The 16,695-nt window shown below is 45.2% G+C and overlaps 1 protein-coding gene across 7 annotated transcripts in view; it reads left to right on the top strand.

Annotated features, from left to right (window-relative positions):
* Window positions 1–16,695, top strand: part of TTC28 (tetratricopeptide repeat domain 28) — a 641,796-nt gene that overhangs the window by 580,216 nt on the left and 44,885 nt on the right. For all 7 annotated transcript variants that reach the window (XM_045081529.1, XM_045081528.1, XM_013063444.2 and 4 more), the window contains one exon: window positions 15,127–15,267. In XM_045081529.1, the coding sequence (XP_044937464.1) occupies window positions 15,127–15,267 (141 nt within the window). The remainder of the gene's footprint in view (window positions 1–15,126; window positions 15,268–16,695) is intronic.

Raw genomic sequence — 16,695 nt, 5'->3', positions numbered from 1 at the left:
GAATGTGGGTGCTGCCAGCTAGACCTGGCTCTTGTAACCAGGAGGCCCCACGTGATAATATGCAGTGGTGCCAAATAAAGAAACTCTCGCTTCCTCAGGCTTTGTCAATTATAAAGCGGACTTCGCTTTGAAAGAAGGGGCATTTTCCCACCCCTGATATGATTTCCTGGGGCTCCTGGCGTGGGAGCTGCCTCACCACCCAGAAACTGAAGACGGGGCTTCTCACCCACTGTTTCTGGCTTCAGGGTTGCAAGTCGGTCTTTGGCAAATAGCTAGCTGGTTATCAGTGCAAAAGAAGCCAAGAGTTGGGGTCTGGGGAAGGAAGGAAGAAGGAGTTAGCATAAATAAAAGCTTGCCTGCGTGGAGCTCCAATTGCAGCCGTCAGAGCAATGACGGAGAGTGTGTACTTGGGGAGATCAGGAGGCCAGACTTACAAACGAAAATCCTCTCTGGAGCCTCTTGCCAAGCCCTGTCCCTGAGAAGAGAATGAGCTCTGGCACGGCTCTGGGACTCTTGATTCATGGGCTATTTCCATCTCTCTGGGGAGAGCCGCATGCAAATAGCATTCTGGAGCTGGCTGCTGGTAATGGCATGATTTCTATTCCCCGGAGTAGGGGCGGGGCTGGGCTTTTCGCAGAGTCCCAGGAGCAGATGCTGGCAGCTTCCCCCAGCACCAGGGGGAAGCTGTGGCCCACCTGCTGGACTGCCCACCTCCCCTCTCAGCCCATCTCTGGGACCCATGCTGTCGTCCCGCACTCAGGCCACCTTATACAGACTTTAACCTTCTGCCCTCATTGTTCTCTGTGACTGAGATGATCTAAACCTCACCCATCCACCCAGCTGCACGCAAGGTGCTGGGGCTGGATCCAGCTGGGACTCTGGCGGGGGGCGGGGGTGGGGGGGAAGCACCAGGTCAGGGACCTGGAGCAAGAACAGGGGTCCAGGAGTAGAAGGGGCTAAGCCTGAGCCAGAAGCCTTAGGCCTCAAGAACCACAGGAAAGGGGAGATAGTATAGTGACCAGGCCCAGCAGACCGGACAGATAGGCAGGCCAAGGGTCCAAAGCTGGGTCAGCAGGACTGCAGTGTGAGTAGAATGGGGGGAAAGAGGTGTGGTGCCTCCCCGGCTTGCCAAAGCTGGGTGGCTGACTAGGTCAGGAGCGCCCTCCTCCACTCCTCCCACCTTGCTCCTGGCTCACATCTTTCTCTCCCTCAAGGCCTTCAGGTTTCCCCCATGCTGAACTGTGACGACGAGTTTAAAGCCAGCACTTCTCTCCTGTTCTGCCTCACATCGCAGCCAGCAGAATCAGGCCATGGGTCGAAGTGCTCCAAGGGTTCTTTCTGCACAACGACTGGCTGTGCACTCACTCGAATTCTTAATTCAGTCCGTCTCTCTTCCTCTCTCTCCCATCACCTGCTGATCGTTCATTCAGTCTCTCTCGGGTTGTACATAGACGTACACACCACACCATGTCATCATTGACTGTTTTGTGTTGCAGGGTTTAGTGTGCCCATCTAGCACCTTCTTGGAGCTTTTCAGGGGCAGAAGCTTGTCTTCACTTGGAATAATCCCAGCCCCAGCCAAGAGCTTGGCACACACTGGTCACACAGTGAATGTGTTTGAGGGTTCGTCCACCTGATGACCATACGGATCAATGTGTGGCACCAAAGTTTATCTTACTTTTTTGAATCCCTCTTAGGATTTGGTAATAACAGGATTGATTTTATTTTATTTAAGTTAACATACAGTATGTATCTGCCAGGATCAAAGCAGCAACAAGGAACCACACAGTAATTTGAATAGGGATAATTTAAGATAAAGAATTGTTCACTGGGGCATCTGGGTGGCTCCGTTGGTTGGGCACCCAGCTCTTGGTTTTGGCTCCAGTCATCATCTCAGGGTTGTGGGATCAGCCCCGCAGTGAGCTGCACACTCAGCTCCGAGCAAGCTGGGTTTTTCTCTCCCTCCTCCTCTCCCCCTCCCCTTTGTGCTTTCTCTCTCAATGGAAGGAGGGAAGCGGGGGAAGGGAAGGAAGGAAGGAAGAAAGGAAGAAAATTTTTTAAAAATTTACTGTAACAGATATTAGAGTAAAGATGAATTGATTGGCTATTGAAAGTATTCTAAAGTACATAGGAATCATAGATGTAAGGAATAGTCACTACCCTTGAGGACTGAGAAGGATGCCCAAGGAAGAGGGTCCCCACTCCCACTGAGAGCTGAGATGAGGACGTTTCTGGAGAAGGCACTGCCATGGCTCTCTCAGTGGCAGAGAAGTTGTCTCGTACCACACCCATGGAACTTGCTGGAAGTCCACCGTCAGAATTTGCAAAAATGTGCTCTGCAGGGTGCTGTGGAAAGCTTTTCCCAGGGAGATGCCCCACGCCATTACAAAAGCACCCAAGGAGTGGTTACCAGGGCACATTGATGTCACAGTGGGTGCTGGCTGCCACATACTGCAGAGGAGATGCTTTGGAGAAAGACCCTTATTACGGGAGCTGGGTCATGGAGCAACCTCGGGTGGTCCCCGGGTGCTTGGGAACTTGCTTGCACAGCTGGCACCGCACACAGGAAAAGCCAGCCATGCAGAAGGAGCCCAGGCTGGGGCACACTGCGTGTGCTTCCAGAGCCTGCTGAACAAACACACCGGAAGCAGGAAGGCAGCCCTGTTTCCTCCTGACATCTCTCCAGGGCTCCCTGTTGCCCAAGCTCCAAACTGTGCCTGCTGGCAAAAGACAAATATGTAAAGGGCCGTGTTCTAGTATTTGGAGCAGGCAACGAAGGATGAATGTGGAGCACAGAGGCAATGAATGGATGACTGGCACAAAGTAAAAGTTGTTATTTTGGTGTAAAGTCCTGTGAATTTCAGTCCATGTATGGGTTCTTGTGACTGCCTCCACCATCGGGATATGGAATGGTTGCATCATCCCAAATAACTCCATCTTTCTATAGTCCTTCTCTGTACCTCCTTCTACCCCTAACCCCGGGCAACCACCAATCATTTCTCTGTCACTATCATCTTTTCTTCTGGAGAATGTTGTATATATAGAATCATACAGTGCATAACCTTTTAATACTGGCTTCTTTCACTCAGTCTGAAGTTCTTGATTCTTCCAAATTTTTGACTATCATATCTGCAGTTCATTCCTCTTTATTTCTGAGAATTCCATTGTACAGATGTACCAGAGTTTGCTCATCTATTCACTCACTGGAGAACCTTTAGGTTGGTTCCAGTTTGGGGCAATTATGACTAGAATTGCTTTAAACATTCATTGATACACTGCTTGAGGGTAAGTAGTGTAAAGAAATTAATTTCCTCTGGAGTGGAATTTCTGGGTCATATAGTAAATATATATTTCATGTTATAAGAAACAACAGAGTATGTTCCAGAATAATTAAACCATTAAAAAAAAAAAGCTTTTATTTATTTATTTGTCAGAGATCACAAGTAGGCAGAGAGGCAGGTAGAGAGAGGGGGAAGCAGGCTCCCTACCAAGCAGAGAGCCGGATTTGGGGCTCAATCCCAGGACCCTAGGATCATAACCTGAGCTGAAGGCAGATGCTTAACAACTGAGCCACCCAGGTGCCCCATCATTTGTTCCCCACCCGAAGTATAGGAGAGTTCTAGCTGCTCTGTCTTTGTCGGCACCTGATATCATCAGCAGTTTAAATTTGAGCCATTCACATAAATGTGTAGTGTATCTTGTGGTTTTAACTTGTATTTCTCTTATGGCTCATATTCTGAACATTTCTTCATGCACTTGTTTCTTGTATTGTGCAATTCTTATATTCTCTTTGAAGAAGCAATTGTTCAAAGTCTTTTGCTCATTTTTAAAAATTGAGTTGCATGCTTTCATATTGTTGGGTTTGAAAGGTCTTGGTATACCTTCGGGATACAAGATCTTTGACAGATACGTGGTTTGCAAATATTTTCTCTCAGTCAGGAGCTTGTCTTCTTTTCTCAACAGTGTCTTTTATAGAGCAAAAGTTTAATTTTTCTGACGTCTGTTTTGTCAGTTATTTCTTTATGGATCATTTTTTTATAAAATGTCTAAGAATCTGTCATTAATCTTAGGTCAATTTTTCTCCTATATCCTCTTCTGAAAGTTTTATGGTTTCACATTTTTATATTCATTTGGAGTTAATTTTTATGTAAGGTGTGACGTTTACAGGGCTTTTTTTTTTTTTTTTTTTTGGTAATGTGGATACCCAGTTGTTCCCAAGCCATTTATTGAAGATTCCTCTGTTAAATTATCTCAGCACCTTTGTCAAAAGTTAATTGGCCATATTCAGGTGGCTCTATTTGAGGGCTCCATTCTGTTTCATTGATCTATATGTCTATCCTTTTACTATTACCACACTCTTTGTCACTATAGCTTTATAGTCAGTCTTAAAATCTGAGTGTCATTCCTCCAACTAATTACACTTCTTCAAATTGTTTTACCTGCTTTGGTTCATTTGCTTTTTCATATAATTTTTCTTTTGCCTTTTCATATACTTTTTCTTTTGCCTTTTCATATAAATTTTAAAATTACCCTCTCCATAGCTATAAAAATGTTTTAAGATGTTGACTGGAATGTTGTTTAACAATGTAGGTCAGTTTGGGGAAAATTGCTTCTTTATTATACTGACTCTTAAAACCCAGGAACATGGAATTTCTTTCCATTTACTTAGATCTTTGATTTCTTTCATCAGCATTTTGCAGTTTCAGCCTACAAATCACACACACACACACACACACACATACATACACACATGTATATATGTAGTAGATTTATACCCAGGTATTTCATTTCATTTTGGGAGCCATTATAAAGGAGATAATTTTTTAAAATTTCAGTTTGGAATTGTTTGTTGCTAGTATGTAAAAGTACAAACTTTTTGTGTATTGCTTTTGTATCCTGCAACCTTGTGAAATTCAACAGCTCTAGTAGTCTTTGCATTCCTTGGCATTTTCTACTAGACAATCATGTCTTCTGTATATAGCCACTTTCTCTTCTCCCTTGCCAATCCATAGATCTTTTATTTCCTCTTTTGCCTTTTTGCATTGATTAGGGCTTCCAGTACTGTGTTGAATATGAATGATGTGAGTTGACGTACTTAACCTTGTTCCTGAGGTAAGAATGACATTAGCTGCAGGCTTGTTGTAGCTGTTCTTTATCAGGTGGGTGACATTCTCTTTTATATTACTCATTTGCGAGTTTTTATCCTACGTTGGTGTTGGATTTTGTCAGATGCTTCCCTGCATAAATTGATATAAATGTGTATCTTTTTCTTTATTCTGTTAATGTGATAGATTATATTGACTGATATTTCAAATATTGAGCAAGTCTTGTATTCCTGGAATAGCCCTACTCCCCTTCAACTATGTGTATTATTCTTTTTATATGTTGCTGAATTCTATTTGATATTCTTTATTGATTAGTCTTATGTCTGTTTTCTATTTGATCAGTGGAATATTGATCTGCAGAATTTCTTTCCTTATGTTACCTTTGTTCACTTTTGGTATCAGGGTAACACAGGCTTGCATTTGGAAAGTGTTCTTTCCTCTAGTTCATGGAAGTGATTGTGAAGAGTTAGCATTATTTCTTCTTTAAATGTTGTATAGAATTTGCCATTATAACCATCCGGACCTGGAGATGTCATTTTGGATGGTTTTCAACAATGAGTAGAATTCTTTAGTAGTTATAGGACTATTCAGGTTATCTATTTCCTTTTGAATGAGTTTTAGTAGCTTGCAGTTTCTGAGTACTTGGTCCATTTCATCTAAGGTGTTGAATCCATTTGTGTTTTTAGTATTCCCTTATTACCCTTCTAATTTCTGTGGGGTCAGTAATTAGGTTTCCTCTTTCATTTCTGATACTAAAAATTTTTGTCTTCTCTTTTTTATTCTTCATTTGTCTGGGCAGAGGCTTATCAATTTTACTGGTTTCTTTTAAAGAGAACCAACTTTTTATTTCACTGATTTTTTTTTAAAGATTTGTTTTACTCTTTTCAATTTCATTGATTTCTGCTCTGTTATTTTATTTCCTCTACTTATTTTGGTTTGTTTTAATCTTTTATCCCTAGGTTCTTAAAGTACAAGTTTAGATTATTAATATCAGATCTTTTTTCTAATATAAACATTCAATGCTATAAAGTTATCTCTAAGACTTTATCTATATCCCATCTCAAATTTTATGTTGTATTTTTCAGTTTTGTTCAGTTCCAAGAATTTCTCTAGTTTCCATAAAGGTTTCTTCTTTGACAATTATTTAGAAGTCTTGTTAGTTTGCAAGTTGTTGGAGATTTTCCTGGTATCTTTATTTTCTCACTTTCAAATAATCTAATTCCGTTGTAGTCAGAAGACATATTTTGTATGCTTTCAGTTATTTTAAATTTGTTAAAGTTTGTTTTATGACCCAGAGTATGTCCTATCATGGGGAATGTTCTGTATATGCAATTTACAAGAATATATATTCTGCTTTTGTTTGATATAGTGTTCTCTAAATGTCAGTTATACTCATTGGTTGATGATGTTGTTCAATTCTCCTATATCTTCATTGATTTTCAGTTTACCAGTTCTTTCCATGGCTGAGAAAGGTATGTGGGAAGTCTCTGCTGATCTATCCATTTTTTTCAGTTCTGCCAGTTTTTACATCATGTATTTTGAAGCACTGTTGATAGGTGAATACACACTTAGAATCATTTTATGTCCTTGGTGAACTGGATCTTTTATCATTATGTAATGTTCCTCTTTATCCCTGATAATTTTCTTTGCTCTTCAATCTACTTTGATCTTAATATAACCACTCCAGCTTTGTTTTAAGTGGTGTTTATATGGTATATCTTTTTGTATCCTTTTACATTTAACTTATCTGTATCACTGTATTTGAAGTGAGTTTCTTGTAGAAGCATTTAATTAGGTCATTTTTTTAAATTCCATTCTGTCAATCTCAATATTTAGACCATTTACATTTAATATAATTATTGATACATGTAGATTTATGTATGCCATGTTAATATTTGTTTTGTTTGTTCTTCTGATTTACATTGCTCTGTTTCCCCTTCTTTTGGGTTACTCGAACTTTGTTTTGAACTCCATTTTAATGTATCTCTTATGTCTTTGACTATATCTCTCCTTATAGCTCTTTAATGCTTGTTCCAGAGATAATATACAGACTTTTCACAGTTTGGAGTCTACTTACTATTGATATTTTATTATTTCAAATGAAATATAGAGATCTTACCACCATGGGGTAACCTTACCCTCCACCCCCATCTTGCATTTTTCTTGTATCCTCTGTCTACATACACTAAAATTCCATCAAACAGTGTTAGGAGAATAGTCTATTAAATTTACTCAGACATTTAATCTTTGTTACTTCCCTTTTTCCACTGATGTTCCTGGTTTCCTTCTGGTATCAATTCTCTTCTGTCTGAAGAAGTTCTGTTAGTAGTTGTTTTAGTGTAGGTCAGCCGTTAGTGAATTCTCTTAATGTTTTATTAGTTATATATTGCTGAATAATAAATTCCCCAAAATTTAGTGGCTTGAAACAGTAAAAATTTATTTTCCCACCATTTCTATGGGTCAGGAATCCTGGCATGGCTTATTTTGGTCCTCTGCTTCAGAGTTTTTCTTGAGGCTGCAATCAAATTGTTAGTTATGGTTGAGGTCTTATCTAAATGCTTGACTGAAGAAGAAACCACTTCCAAGCTCACATGATTATTGGCAGGATTTATTTCCTTTCAGCCTGTAGGATTGAGAGTCTTGGTTTCTTGCTGCCTGTTGTCCAGAGACTGCCCTGCATTACTTGCCATGTAGGCCTCCCCAACATGACTGCTTATGTCATCTAAGGTGCACAAGCCAAGAAGGCAATAGAAGTTACAGTCTTATATACATAATCACAGAAGTGACATCTATTACTGTGCCATATTCTTAGAGGTAAGTCGTAGGCCCTGTCCACCCTCAGGGAAGAGATGATTATGCAGGTGTGAACAAGAGAGTATGTTTATAACCTCTGTTTGAGAGTATGATTGCAATCTCAGGCTGCCAATTTTCCTTCATCTGAGAACCTTTTTTTGTTTATTTTATTTTATTTATTTATTTGACACACAGGGAGCGATCACAAGTAGATAGAGTGGCAGGCAGAGAGAGTGGGGGAAGTAGGCTCCCTATTGAGCAGAGAGCCTGACTCAGGACTCCGTCCCAGGACCCTGAGATCATGACCCAAGCCAAAGGCAGAGGCTTTAACCCACCGAGCCACTCAGGCACCCCCTGAGAATATGTTTATTTTACCATCATTTATGAAGGATATTTTCACTGAACTGGAATTCTAGGTTGATCATTCTTTTTTTTTTTTTTTTCCGCCAACACTTTAAAAATATATTTCCATTTCCTTCTGGTATCTGTGGTCTTTGATGAGGAATCCTTAGTTATTTGAATCATTATTTTCCCTATACATAATACATCTTTTGTCTCTGGTTGTTTTTAAGATTTTTTTCTTTATCTTTAGTTTTTTGCTATTTGAATATGATGCATTTGTTCATGGATTTCCTTGGGCTTATTCTGTTTGTGGTTCACTTAGCTTCTTGATCTGTACATTTATGTCTGACACCAAATTTGGCAAATTTTCATTCATTATTCCCTCAATTTTGTTCTGCTCTACACTCTTCCTTCTCTCATTCTTGGGCTCTGAATACATGGATGTTAGGTCTTTTGTTCCCTCCAGTTTGTTAATTTACTGGAAAAAAAAAATCCTGTTTTTCTTGTTAATTGGATCGGATAATCTCTATTGCTCTTCTGTCTTTAGATACATTGATTTTCTTTTGTCATCTGCATTCTGCTAGTGAGTCCATACTGTGAGTTTTTATTTCAGTTGTTTTCAGTATCAAATTTTTCAGCTGAATCAAATTTTAATTCCAAAATTCATTTGCTCCTCCGTAATATCTTATGATCTTTGCTGAGATCTGCTTTCTTGCCATCTTTTTGAGAGTCTTTGTCCTTACTTTTAGCATTTTAAAATAGCCGCTTTAAGGTCTTTGTCAGAGAATTCCAACATTTGTGTCATCTTAGCATAATTCCAGAAGGCATCTGGTGATTGCCTTTTCCCATGCAGGTTGAGAATTTCCTAGGGTGGTTGTTGTTTTGTGTTTTGTTTTGTTTTGTTTTGTTTTTTGCATACTGAGTAATTTGGGATTATATCCTGACATTTTGAATTATGTTATTATGTTAAACTCAGGGTCTTGTTTGACTCTTTTGGAGGACATTGATGGTTTGGTTGAGGTGGGCAGTTGACCTAGTTAGGTCATCAGCTCTGACCAGACTTCATTGTAAGTTCCATTTTCTAAGTTCTGGCCATGTTAAGTTAAGTCCATCCTACAGGTGCATTACTCATTGGTGTTCAGGAGCTGGGTCATCTTGTATTTAGCTTCTCATAGGCTTTAGGGTCAGATCTACACATATGCAGCTTAAGGGTGAATCCAGGAATTCATGCACAACTTTATGTGCTCCATTTTCTGAACTACTTCCTCTCTGTGTTCTCACCAGTATTTTTCAATTCCCCAGTGCTCTTTTTGGTCCTCTCACCAAAAAGCTGGGGATTTATTTACACCATCTCCCCACCCACTTGCTGCACCTTCCCTGCAGTGACTCGCCCATCACGGACCAAGGGACATGGGGTGAAAGGAAGAAAAAAAGCAAAGGTTGAGTGGTGGAGTTACATCTCCTCTGATTAGACCCACACTTTCCTTACCTTCAGAGTTTAGACTCCTTCTGACCCTCTCTGTTGCTGTCACTGCCACTACCAACTCAGGATTGTTGAGATGATGAGAACAGTGATGAGAGAATAAGAGAGATGGGGGCTTTTCTGTCTTCTCTCTGAGTAAGAAATACAGAGCTCCTCCTGGAGCTTTGTCTGTTCGTGCTGATGCCCATTTCTGCATTTTGGGCTGCATGGAGACCTAAGGGATTCCAGAGGGGGGAAAACATGAAGCTCACTACTGATTTGGTGGCACTTCAAATTCTGGTCTCTTTCCCCAGTTTGCCTGATTTTATTTACTCTTCGCATTCCTCACATAGTGGCTCCATGCAGTCCATCCCCATCCAGGGTTTAGAGATCCAGCGAGCAGAAAGGATGGGGTGGAATGTGCCTACTCCATTTTACCTGGAACCAGAACCCAGTATAACAAGCTATTCATAAGCAATACTTGGTAACATTTGTTGAGTGAACAAATGAATGAGACATCAAACAGTTGGTCTTGACCTCTCCACTGAGCCCCAGACCTGGATGTCTATAGTCTCTAGGCCTTCGGGAAGTCAGTGTCTACATAACTGAGTCACCATCTGGATGCCTGGCATTGCCAACGGAACTTCTTGTCTGCATGCTCGGCACATCCAAACTGAACCCATTCCTCTTCCACCTAAGACCACCTTCTACTTTCCATTTCTCCCTTTGCCACGAGTTGCCCATCTGCCATATTTTAACTGCTCCTGTCCCTTCAGTGAGTTTCCCAGGCAAATTTCTTTTCCTGGTGTATTTCTTCTGCCAGTTCCCACTTTTCCACTCTCAGCCTTGCCAGCCTTGTTCATATGTCTAGACTAATAGGATAGTTGGCCCACCCCGAGGACAAGCCGGAACCGTGTTGTTGATAACAGAGAACAAGAAGTGGGGAGAAATGGTGCTTGGGTGGTTCAGTCAGTTAAATGTCTGCCTTCAGCTCTGGTCATGATCCCATGATCCTGAGATCGAGCCCTACCTTAGTCTTCCTGATCAACAGGGAGCCTGCTTCTCCCTCCCCCTTTGCTTCTCCCTGCCGCCGCCGCATTTATGCTCTCTCTCTCTCCCTCAAATAAATAAATCTTAAAAAAGAAAAAAAAATGGGGAGGAATCCAGAAAGTTGGGTTATGCCCAGCTAGTCTGTCTGTAGGGGAGATAGGGAATGGAGGCTTAGAGCAGAGGAGGGAGCCACTGTCAAGATTTCTGAGCCCAGGGGTTTGTGGAAGACTTGCCTCACCTGGCATGTTGAGGCTCAAGCACATTCATGTATTAGCACGATGGTAACTACCAAAAATGGGGCTTCTGGTTGGTGTAGGGGCTGATCAGGCTTCAGGGAGCTTGACTCTGGGCCCTCAGGGCTGTTTCTGAGCAGGTGCTGGTAATAGCCACCCAGCCATCCCACATTTTCCTCTCTGGACCAGTTGACTACCTGCCAAAAGCAGCCCTGAGCCTGTCATCCCATGTTCAGAGATCTGGGCTGACAGTTCTCAACCGCCGTCCAAGTTCGAAGCTTTCCACCATTATTCCTCCTCCCTCCCACTCACACACCCTCTACTCCATCTCAACCGGGCTATTCCCTTGGCCCCAAAGGGCCCCCACACTGTCTTCTCTCCACGCCTCTGCTCATCCCATTCCCTCTGCCTAGAAGCACCCTCCCCCCAAGCCTTACCTATCAAAGTTGTATTCTTCAAGATACCTCTGAGATGCAGCAAGTTCCAGGAAAGCCTTTATACCCTTTATACCCTATAACCCTATCTTGGTTATAGGCCACTACCCTCCTTGTACTACTCCTTAATCCATCTTGGCCAGTAACCACTAGTCATACTCGCTTGTAAGTGCCTTGAAGGCAGGTGTAATGTGACCCTCCTCTGTTTAGCCTCGGCAATCCTGGCACATAGGTCCTGCTCCAACTCATTGTTGAGTCAAGGCAGGTGGAATCAGACTAGGTAATGTGCCATCTCTAGAAAGTCTCTCAAAGACATGGTGGGGGTTGGTGATCGTGATACAAAGGCCCTCTTGGGATCCCTGCTGTAGAGATGAGGCTTGTTTTGGTAAATGGAAGATTCCTTTGTCTGCGACATCTCCTGTTTGTTTTTCCCTTCAGTGTTAGTACTCTGAAGGGTCAGCAAATAGGAAACAACCCCATTAGGCATGAGATTCTGAGGGCTCTGTCTGCGGCTGACAGCAAGAGTGGGACTGCAAGATAATAGAGGCTGATACCAGTTCCAGCCAATTCTTCTCCCCTTTGCCAAGCACGGAATGACAAGCAGACTGCTCAGCTCCAAGCCGGCAGTCGCATTCAGATGATGAATGTGTCCCTGGACAGGGGAGCTTGTTGAGTGATATTTACCAGGGTCTCTGTGAAGGGCCCTTAGCCCCCAAGGGAGCATTTCAAAGCTTCAGCTGCTCGCCTGTTCAGCTGCTGCCATGGGGCCGAGAGAGGAATTAAACCCCATCCCCTGCTCTCTGGCAGGATGGAAGCCATGGTGATTTGTTGAGGTGCTCTGTTGTTTCCTAGTTTCTCTTGCTTTCTGTATTCACCCCTCCCCCTACCTCGTCAAACCCCAGCTGGGAGAGACTTAGAAGTGTGAGAAGCCTAGAGCCTTGGGGTTGGTGGGGAGAGGATGGGTGGGGAGGTCAGTGCCAGAGACCTGCGTTCAGGCCTAGCTTTACCTCTTGGTGCCCTTTGGCCACATTCCTTGCTTCTCTAAACCTTAGTCTCCTCAGAAGATGGAGACAGTAAGAGCTACACACAGACAATAAAATAAAAATACTTTGCATACTATAAAATGCTTTCCAGCTCAAGTCATTCATTCATTCACCAGTTTCTTATGGCATACTTACTCCATGCTAGGCGCTGAGGTGGCTTTGAAGTGCTCTTCTGGCCGTAGGAACAGTCAGACTGCTGGGAAGAAAAGCAGACTAATGGCTTTACCAGCGCTTAGCGGGGTTCTGGGGTGAAGGTGTATAACTGGCCCCGAAATCAGACCTCTGGGCTCTCTTTGAAGACTGTACCACTTCTGACACCTTTAGGGCTTCAGCTCTTGGCAAACTTTCCCAGTGACTGGGCCTTTGCATGACCTTCTGTGAAGAACATGGCTGAGTCAGGGCTCTGGTGCCTACTTGGCCGGTGTGTTAGTCTAGGTTCTCCAGAGACATAGAATCAATGGGACACCTGCGTGTGTGCACGCACACACTTGCACACTCATGCACACACGTGTGCACACACACACAGGGTTATTATGAGGAATTGGCTCACATGGTTACGAAGGCTGAAAAGTCCCAAGATCTGCAGTTGGAGAGCGAGGGACCCAGGAGGGCCAATGGTGTAAGTTCCAGGCTGCGTTCAAGTCTGAAGGCGGGAGAAGACCCATATCCTAGCTTGAAGACAGTCTGGTAGAGGTGGAATTCTTACTCAGCCTTTTTGTTCTGTTCAGGCCCTCAGTGGATTGGACAGGGCCCACTCACATGGGGGAGGGCAGTTTGCTTTCCTCAGTCTTCAGACTCCGATGTTAATCTCATCCAGCAACACCCTCCAGTACACAGAATAACGTTTGACTAAATGGCAGGTCACCCAGGGGACCCAGTCAAGCCGGCCCGTCACACAGAGCATTCAGGTTTTTCATGCAGCTCCTTACACTGTTTATCACTTGGCTCCGTAACAGTCTAGCCAGGGGCTTAGTACCCTTCTGGTTGTGACCGTCTGATGTTCCAGGTTCGCCAGCCTGTCTGTTTGAAGCAGGTCATGTTCACGTGAAAGCCACCTCTTGGTACGCAGAACCCGTCCCTCTTGGTGATGGCAAGTCCATCCCTCTCCAGATCCCACTTCCTCAGCATTGAGAGGTTTGCATGTAGAGTCTGTCTTCTTCCCCCAGGGCCCTGGCGCCCTCCACTCTTCCACACTGGCTCTCAGTCAGCAGTGAGGACTGAGAGCTGGCTGTGGCCTGGATGTCACTCAGCATTTCCACAAAGTCTGAGCGTAACCATCCTGCCGGAGGACGGCAGGGCCCAGCGTGGGGCCCTGCTTGTGCCAGCCTCAGGCATGATGAGGTGTGGGAACAACTGGAAGGAGGGCGGCCACAGGTGGGCAGCACCCTACCCCAACACTTCGCCACCACAGGGGGCCGGTTGGAGTACAAGTGCTTGGCTTTGACAGTTAACAAGCCTTTTGTCATTTTAATCATGCTGATGAATCAAAGCACCCTGGGTATTTCCATTTATTTAAAACCCATTGTAGATGTTCTTTCTGTTGCAGTCTGTCATAGGGGAAGTATGAATTTATTAATCTGAAAATTGTGGCATCCTCCTCGTGAGCTTGGAAAGTGGGCTCCCATCAGCAGGGCTTCTCCAGCCCACATTTCTTTTTTTTTTTTTTTTAAAGATTTTATTTATTTATTTGACAGAGAGAAATCACAAGTAGTCGGAGAGGCAGGCAGAGAGAGAGAGACGGAAGCAGGCTCCCTGCTGAGCAGAGAGCCCGATGCGGGACTCGATCCCAGGACCCTGAGATCATGACCTGAGCCGAAGGCAGCAGCTTAACCCACTGAGCCACCCAGGCGCCCTCCAGCCCACATTTCAAACAGCACTCTTTCTGCCTGGCATTGTCGCTACTTGTATGCATATCTGTCCCCTTGTGTGGAAATTGCCTTTTAGGGGCACCTGGATGGCTCAGTGGGTTAAGCCTCTGACTTCTGCTCAGATCATGATCTCAGGGTCCTGGGATGGAGCCCAGCATTGGCCTCTCTGCCCAGCAGGGAGCCTGCTTCCTCCTCTCCTCTGCCCACCTCTCTGCCTGCTTGTGATTTCTCTCTGTCAAATAAATAAAATCTTTAAAAAAAAAAAGAAAGAAAGAAATTGCCTTTTAGGCCAGGTATTCCTGAGGCCCCTTTGAGCCAGACCTTGAGCCTGGCCTGTGCTAGGGGCTTAGTTACTCTTTTTGAAATGGGCCAGACTGGAATGTGTGCTGGGAAGAGTACACTCTGCCACGCTTGCTGGAGTTCTGATCTGGGAAGATCATGCAGTTAGCCCACCATGCTGCTTGTTCAGCACCCAGCTGTTGAGCACCTACTGTGTGTCTTTATGTGAGATGCTGGGGTGTAAGTCTGGCTCAGGCACTGCACCGGCTGTAGGGGCTTCACAGCCAAGTGGGGGCGACCACCAGAACAGCCAACCAGAGTGCATCTCCTCAAGCACTAGACAGAGGAGGGAGGAGACCGCAGGCCGCAGGGCACCAGGTCACACGGGCCTCAGGGAGGCCTCAGTAGCGGGGGTTTGCAGGGTGGTGGGGGCAGGGGTAACCCGGGACCTCAGGGCAGACTCCGGGGCTGAGCGCTTCCTCTCTCCCGCTGGCTTACACTGCAGTTCTCCTTGCAGGCCTTGTGCCAGCAGTGAGACGGAGAGCGAAGCTGGAGACATCATGGACCAGCAGTTCGAAGAGATGAACAACAAGCTCAACTCCGTTACCGACCCGACCGGCTTTCTGCGGATGGTTCGCCGGAACAACCTCTTCAACAGGTGCGTGCCGGCTTGGTCTCAGCTTGGTCTCCTGTCCCGGCGGTGGGATACTGGCTTCCGGCGGCTCCTGCTCCTCCAGCCATCTGGGCTGCCAGCCATGAATTGGCAGGAGTGAGTGTGATGTGTCCATAGCCCCACCCTCCCAGGGGCCTCAGGGCCTCGGCGCAACGGCAGCACCTCTGGGTCGAGTGGGGAAAGAATGACAGGTTTGATGTGACCATTCGTGTTCATCCGGGGTGGGAGATCCAGGGGCCGGCTGGCTGCCTCTTCACAGAGCCCAAGGGCCGCCTTTCCGAACAGCAGGCAGAAGCCAAGCAGAGCGGTTGCACCTCTCCTTTGCCGGCTTCGGTCAGTGACGTGTGGGCCAAACACCCGAGACTGAGGGAGGTCAGGGAGAGTAGGGGTGCTGGCCTTCCTGGAGGGAGGACATGTCCAGACCCAAGCCCACTCATCCTCCCTGAGACCTGGGGTGGGTCGTATTACTTGACCAAATAAGCCTGCATGGCTTTAAGATGAGTCAGAATTGAAATTGCCAACCAGCACAGCCCTATATCCTTTTATCAGGGTGATAGCTGAGCGGTGTCCAGATAAAGGGGGGCAGGCTGTTGGGGCTGAGGGGCAGCTATCCCGCTTTCATTTGGTTGCCTGGCCACAACCCGGGAGTCACATTTAGAACTTACCAGAAAGACGTCCCAGATTCTCAGGTCCCTGACACAGCCTTGACTTTGAAGGACAGCATGTGAAGCCTGGAACACAGAAGGGAAGTGACTGTGCTCTGGGCGGAGGCAGCCTCTGCCTGGCAGCCCTGCTTTGTGGGGCAGAGGGAGCCCCGTCTTCTCCCACCGCAGGCCCGTTTCCTCTCGTTATTGTGCTGTCGGGGTGACAAATGTGTGTTTACTTTCCCAGGGCTGAGCTGAGTGAGATGGGAGCCAGGGGCCAGGGATGGGGTTGGCAGCGTGGTTGGAGGAGACTGCGACTTCAAGCTGCTTCACCTCCAGGTCCTCCTTCGTCCCTCCCACTTCACACATGTCCTGCACGGCTGTTAGTTTCATTGGGGGGACATGACTAGTGGGACAAGCCCGCACCTTGTATCGTCCTCCTCTGCCAGCGTCCAGGCCTGTTGAGCAGGTGACTCTTGATTGCCGGGAGATGCCAGCAGTGCAAAGGCTCAGGTTCTGATCTTGCTGCCTTCCTGCTGTGTGAACACTGTCCACCTCTTTCCTCATTGCTAAAATGGGGACATGCTTCCTACCTCGCAGTTTTCCCTTAACGTGGGGATTAAAGGAGCTTAAGTATAAATAATACACTGGCAGGCTTCCTGATGCATACATAGAAGACACTCATATCTGGTGGCTTTCTACTGTTTTTTGTTTGTTTGTTTTTTTAAAGATTTTATTTATTTATTTGACAGAGAGCGATCACAAGTAG

Source organism: Mustela putorius, unplaced genomic scaffold, assembly GCF_011764305.1.
Source record: "Mustela putorius furo isolate JIRA1106 unplaced genomic scaffold, ASM1176430v1.1 tig00000578_pilon_pilon_pilon, whole genome shotgun sequence".
In the NCBI taxonomy this organism is placed as follows: Eukaryota; Metazoa; Chordata; class Mammalia; order Carnivora; family Mustelidae; genus Mustela; species Mustela putorius.
Note: the sequence above shows the minus strand (reverse complement) of the source record. Positions and strands in the feature narration are given on the sequence as shown.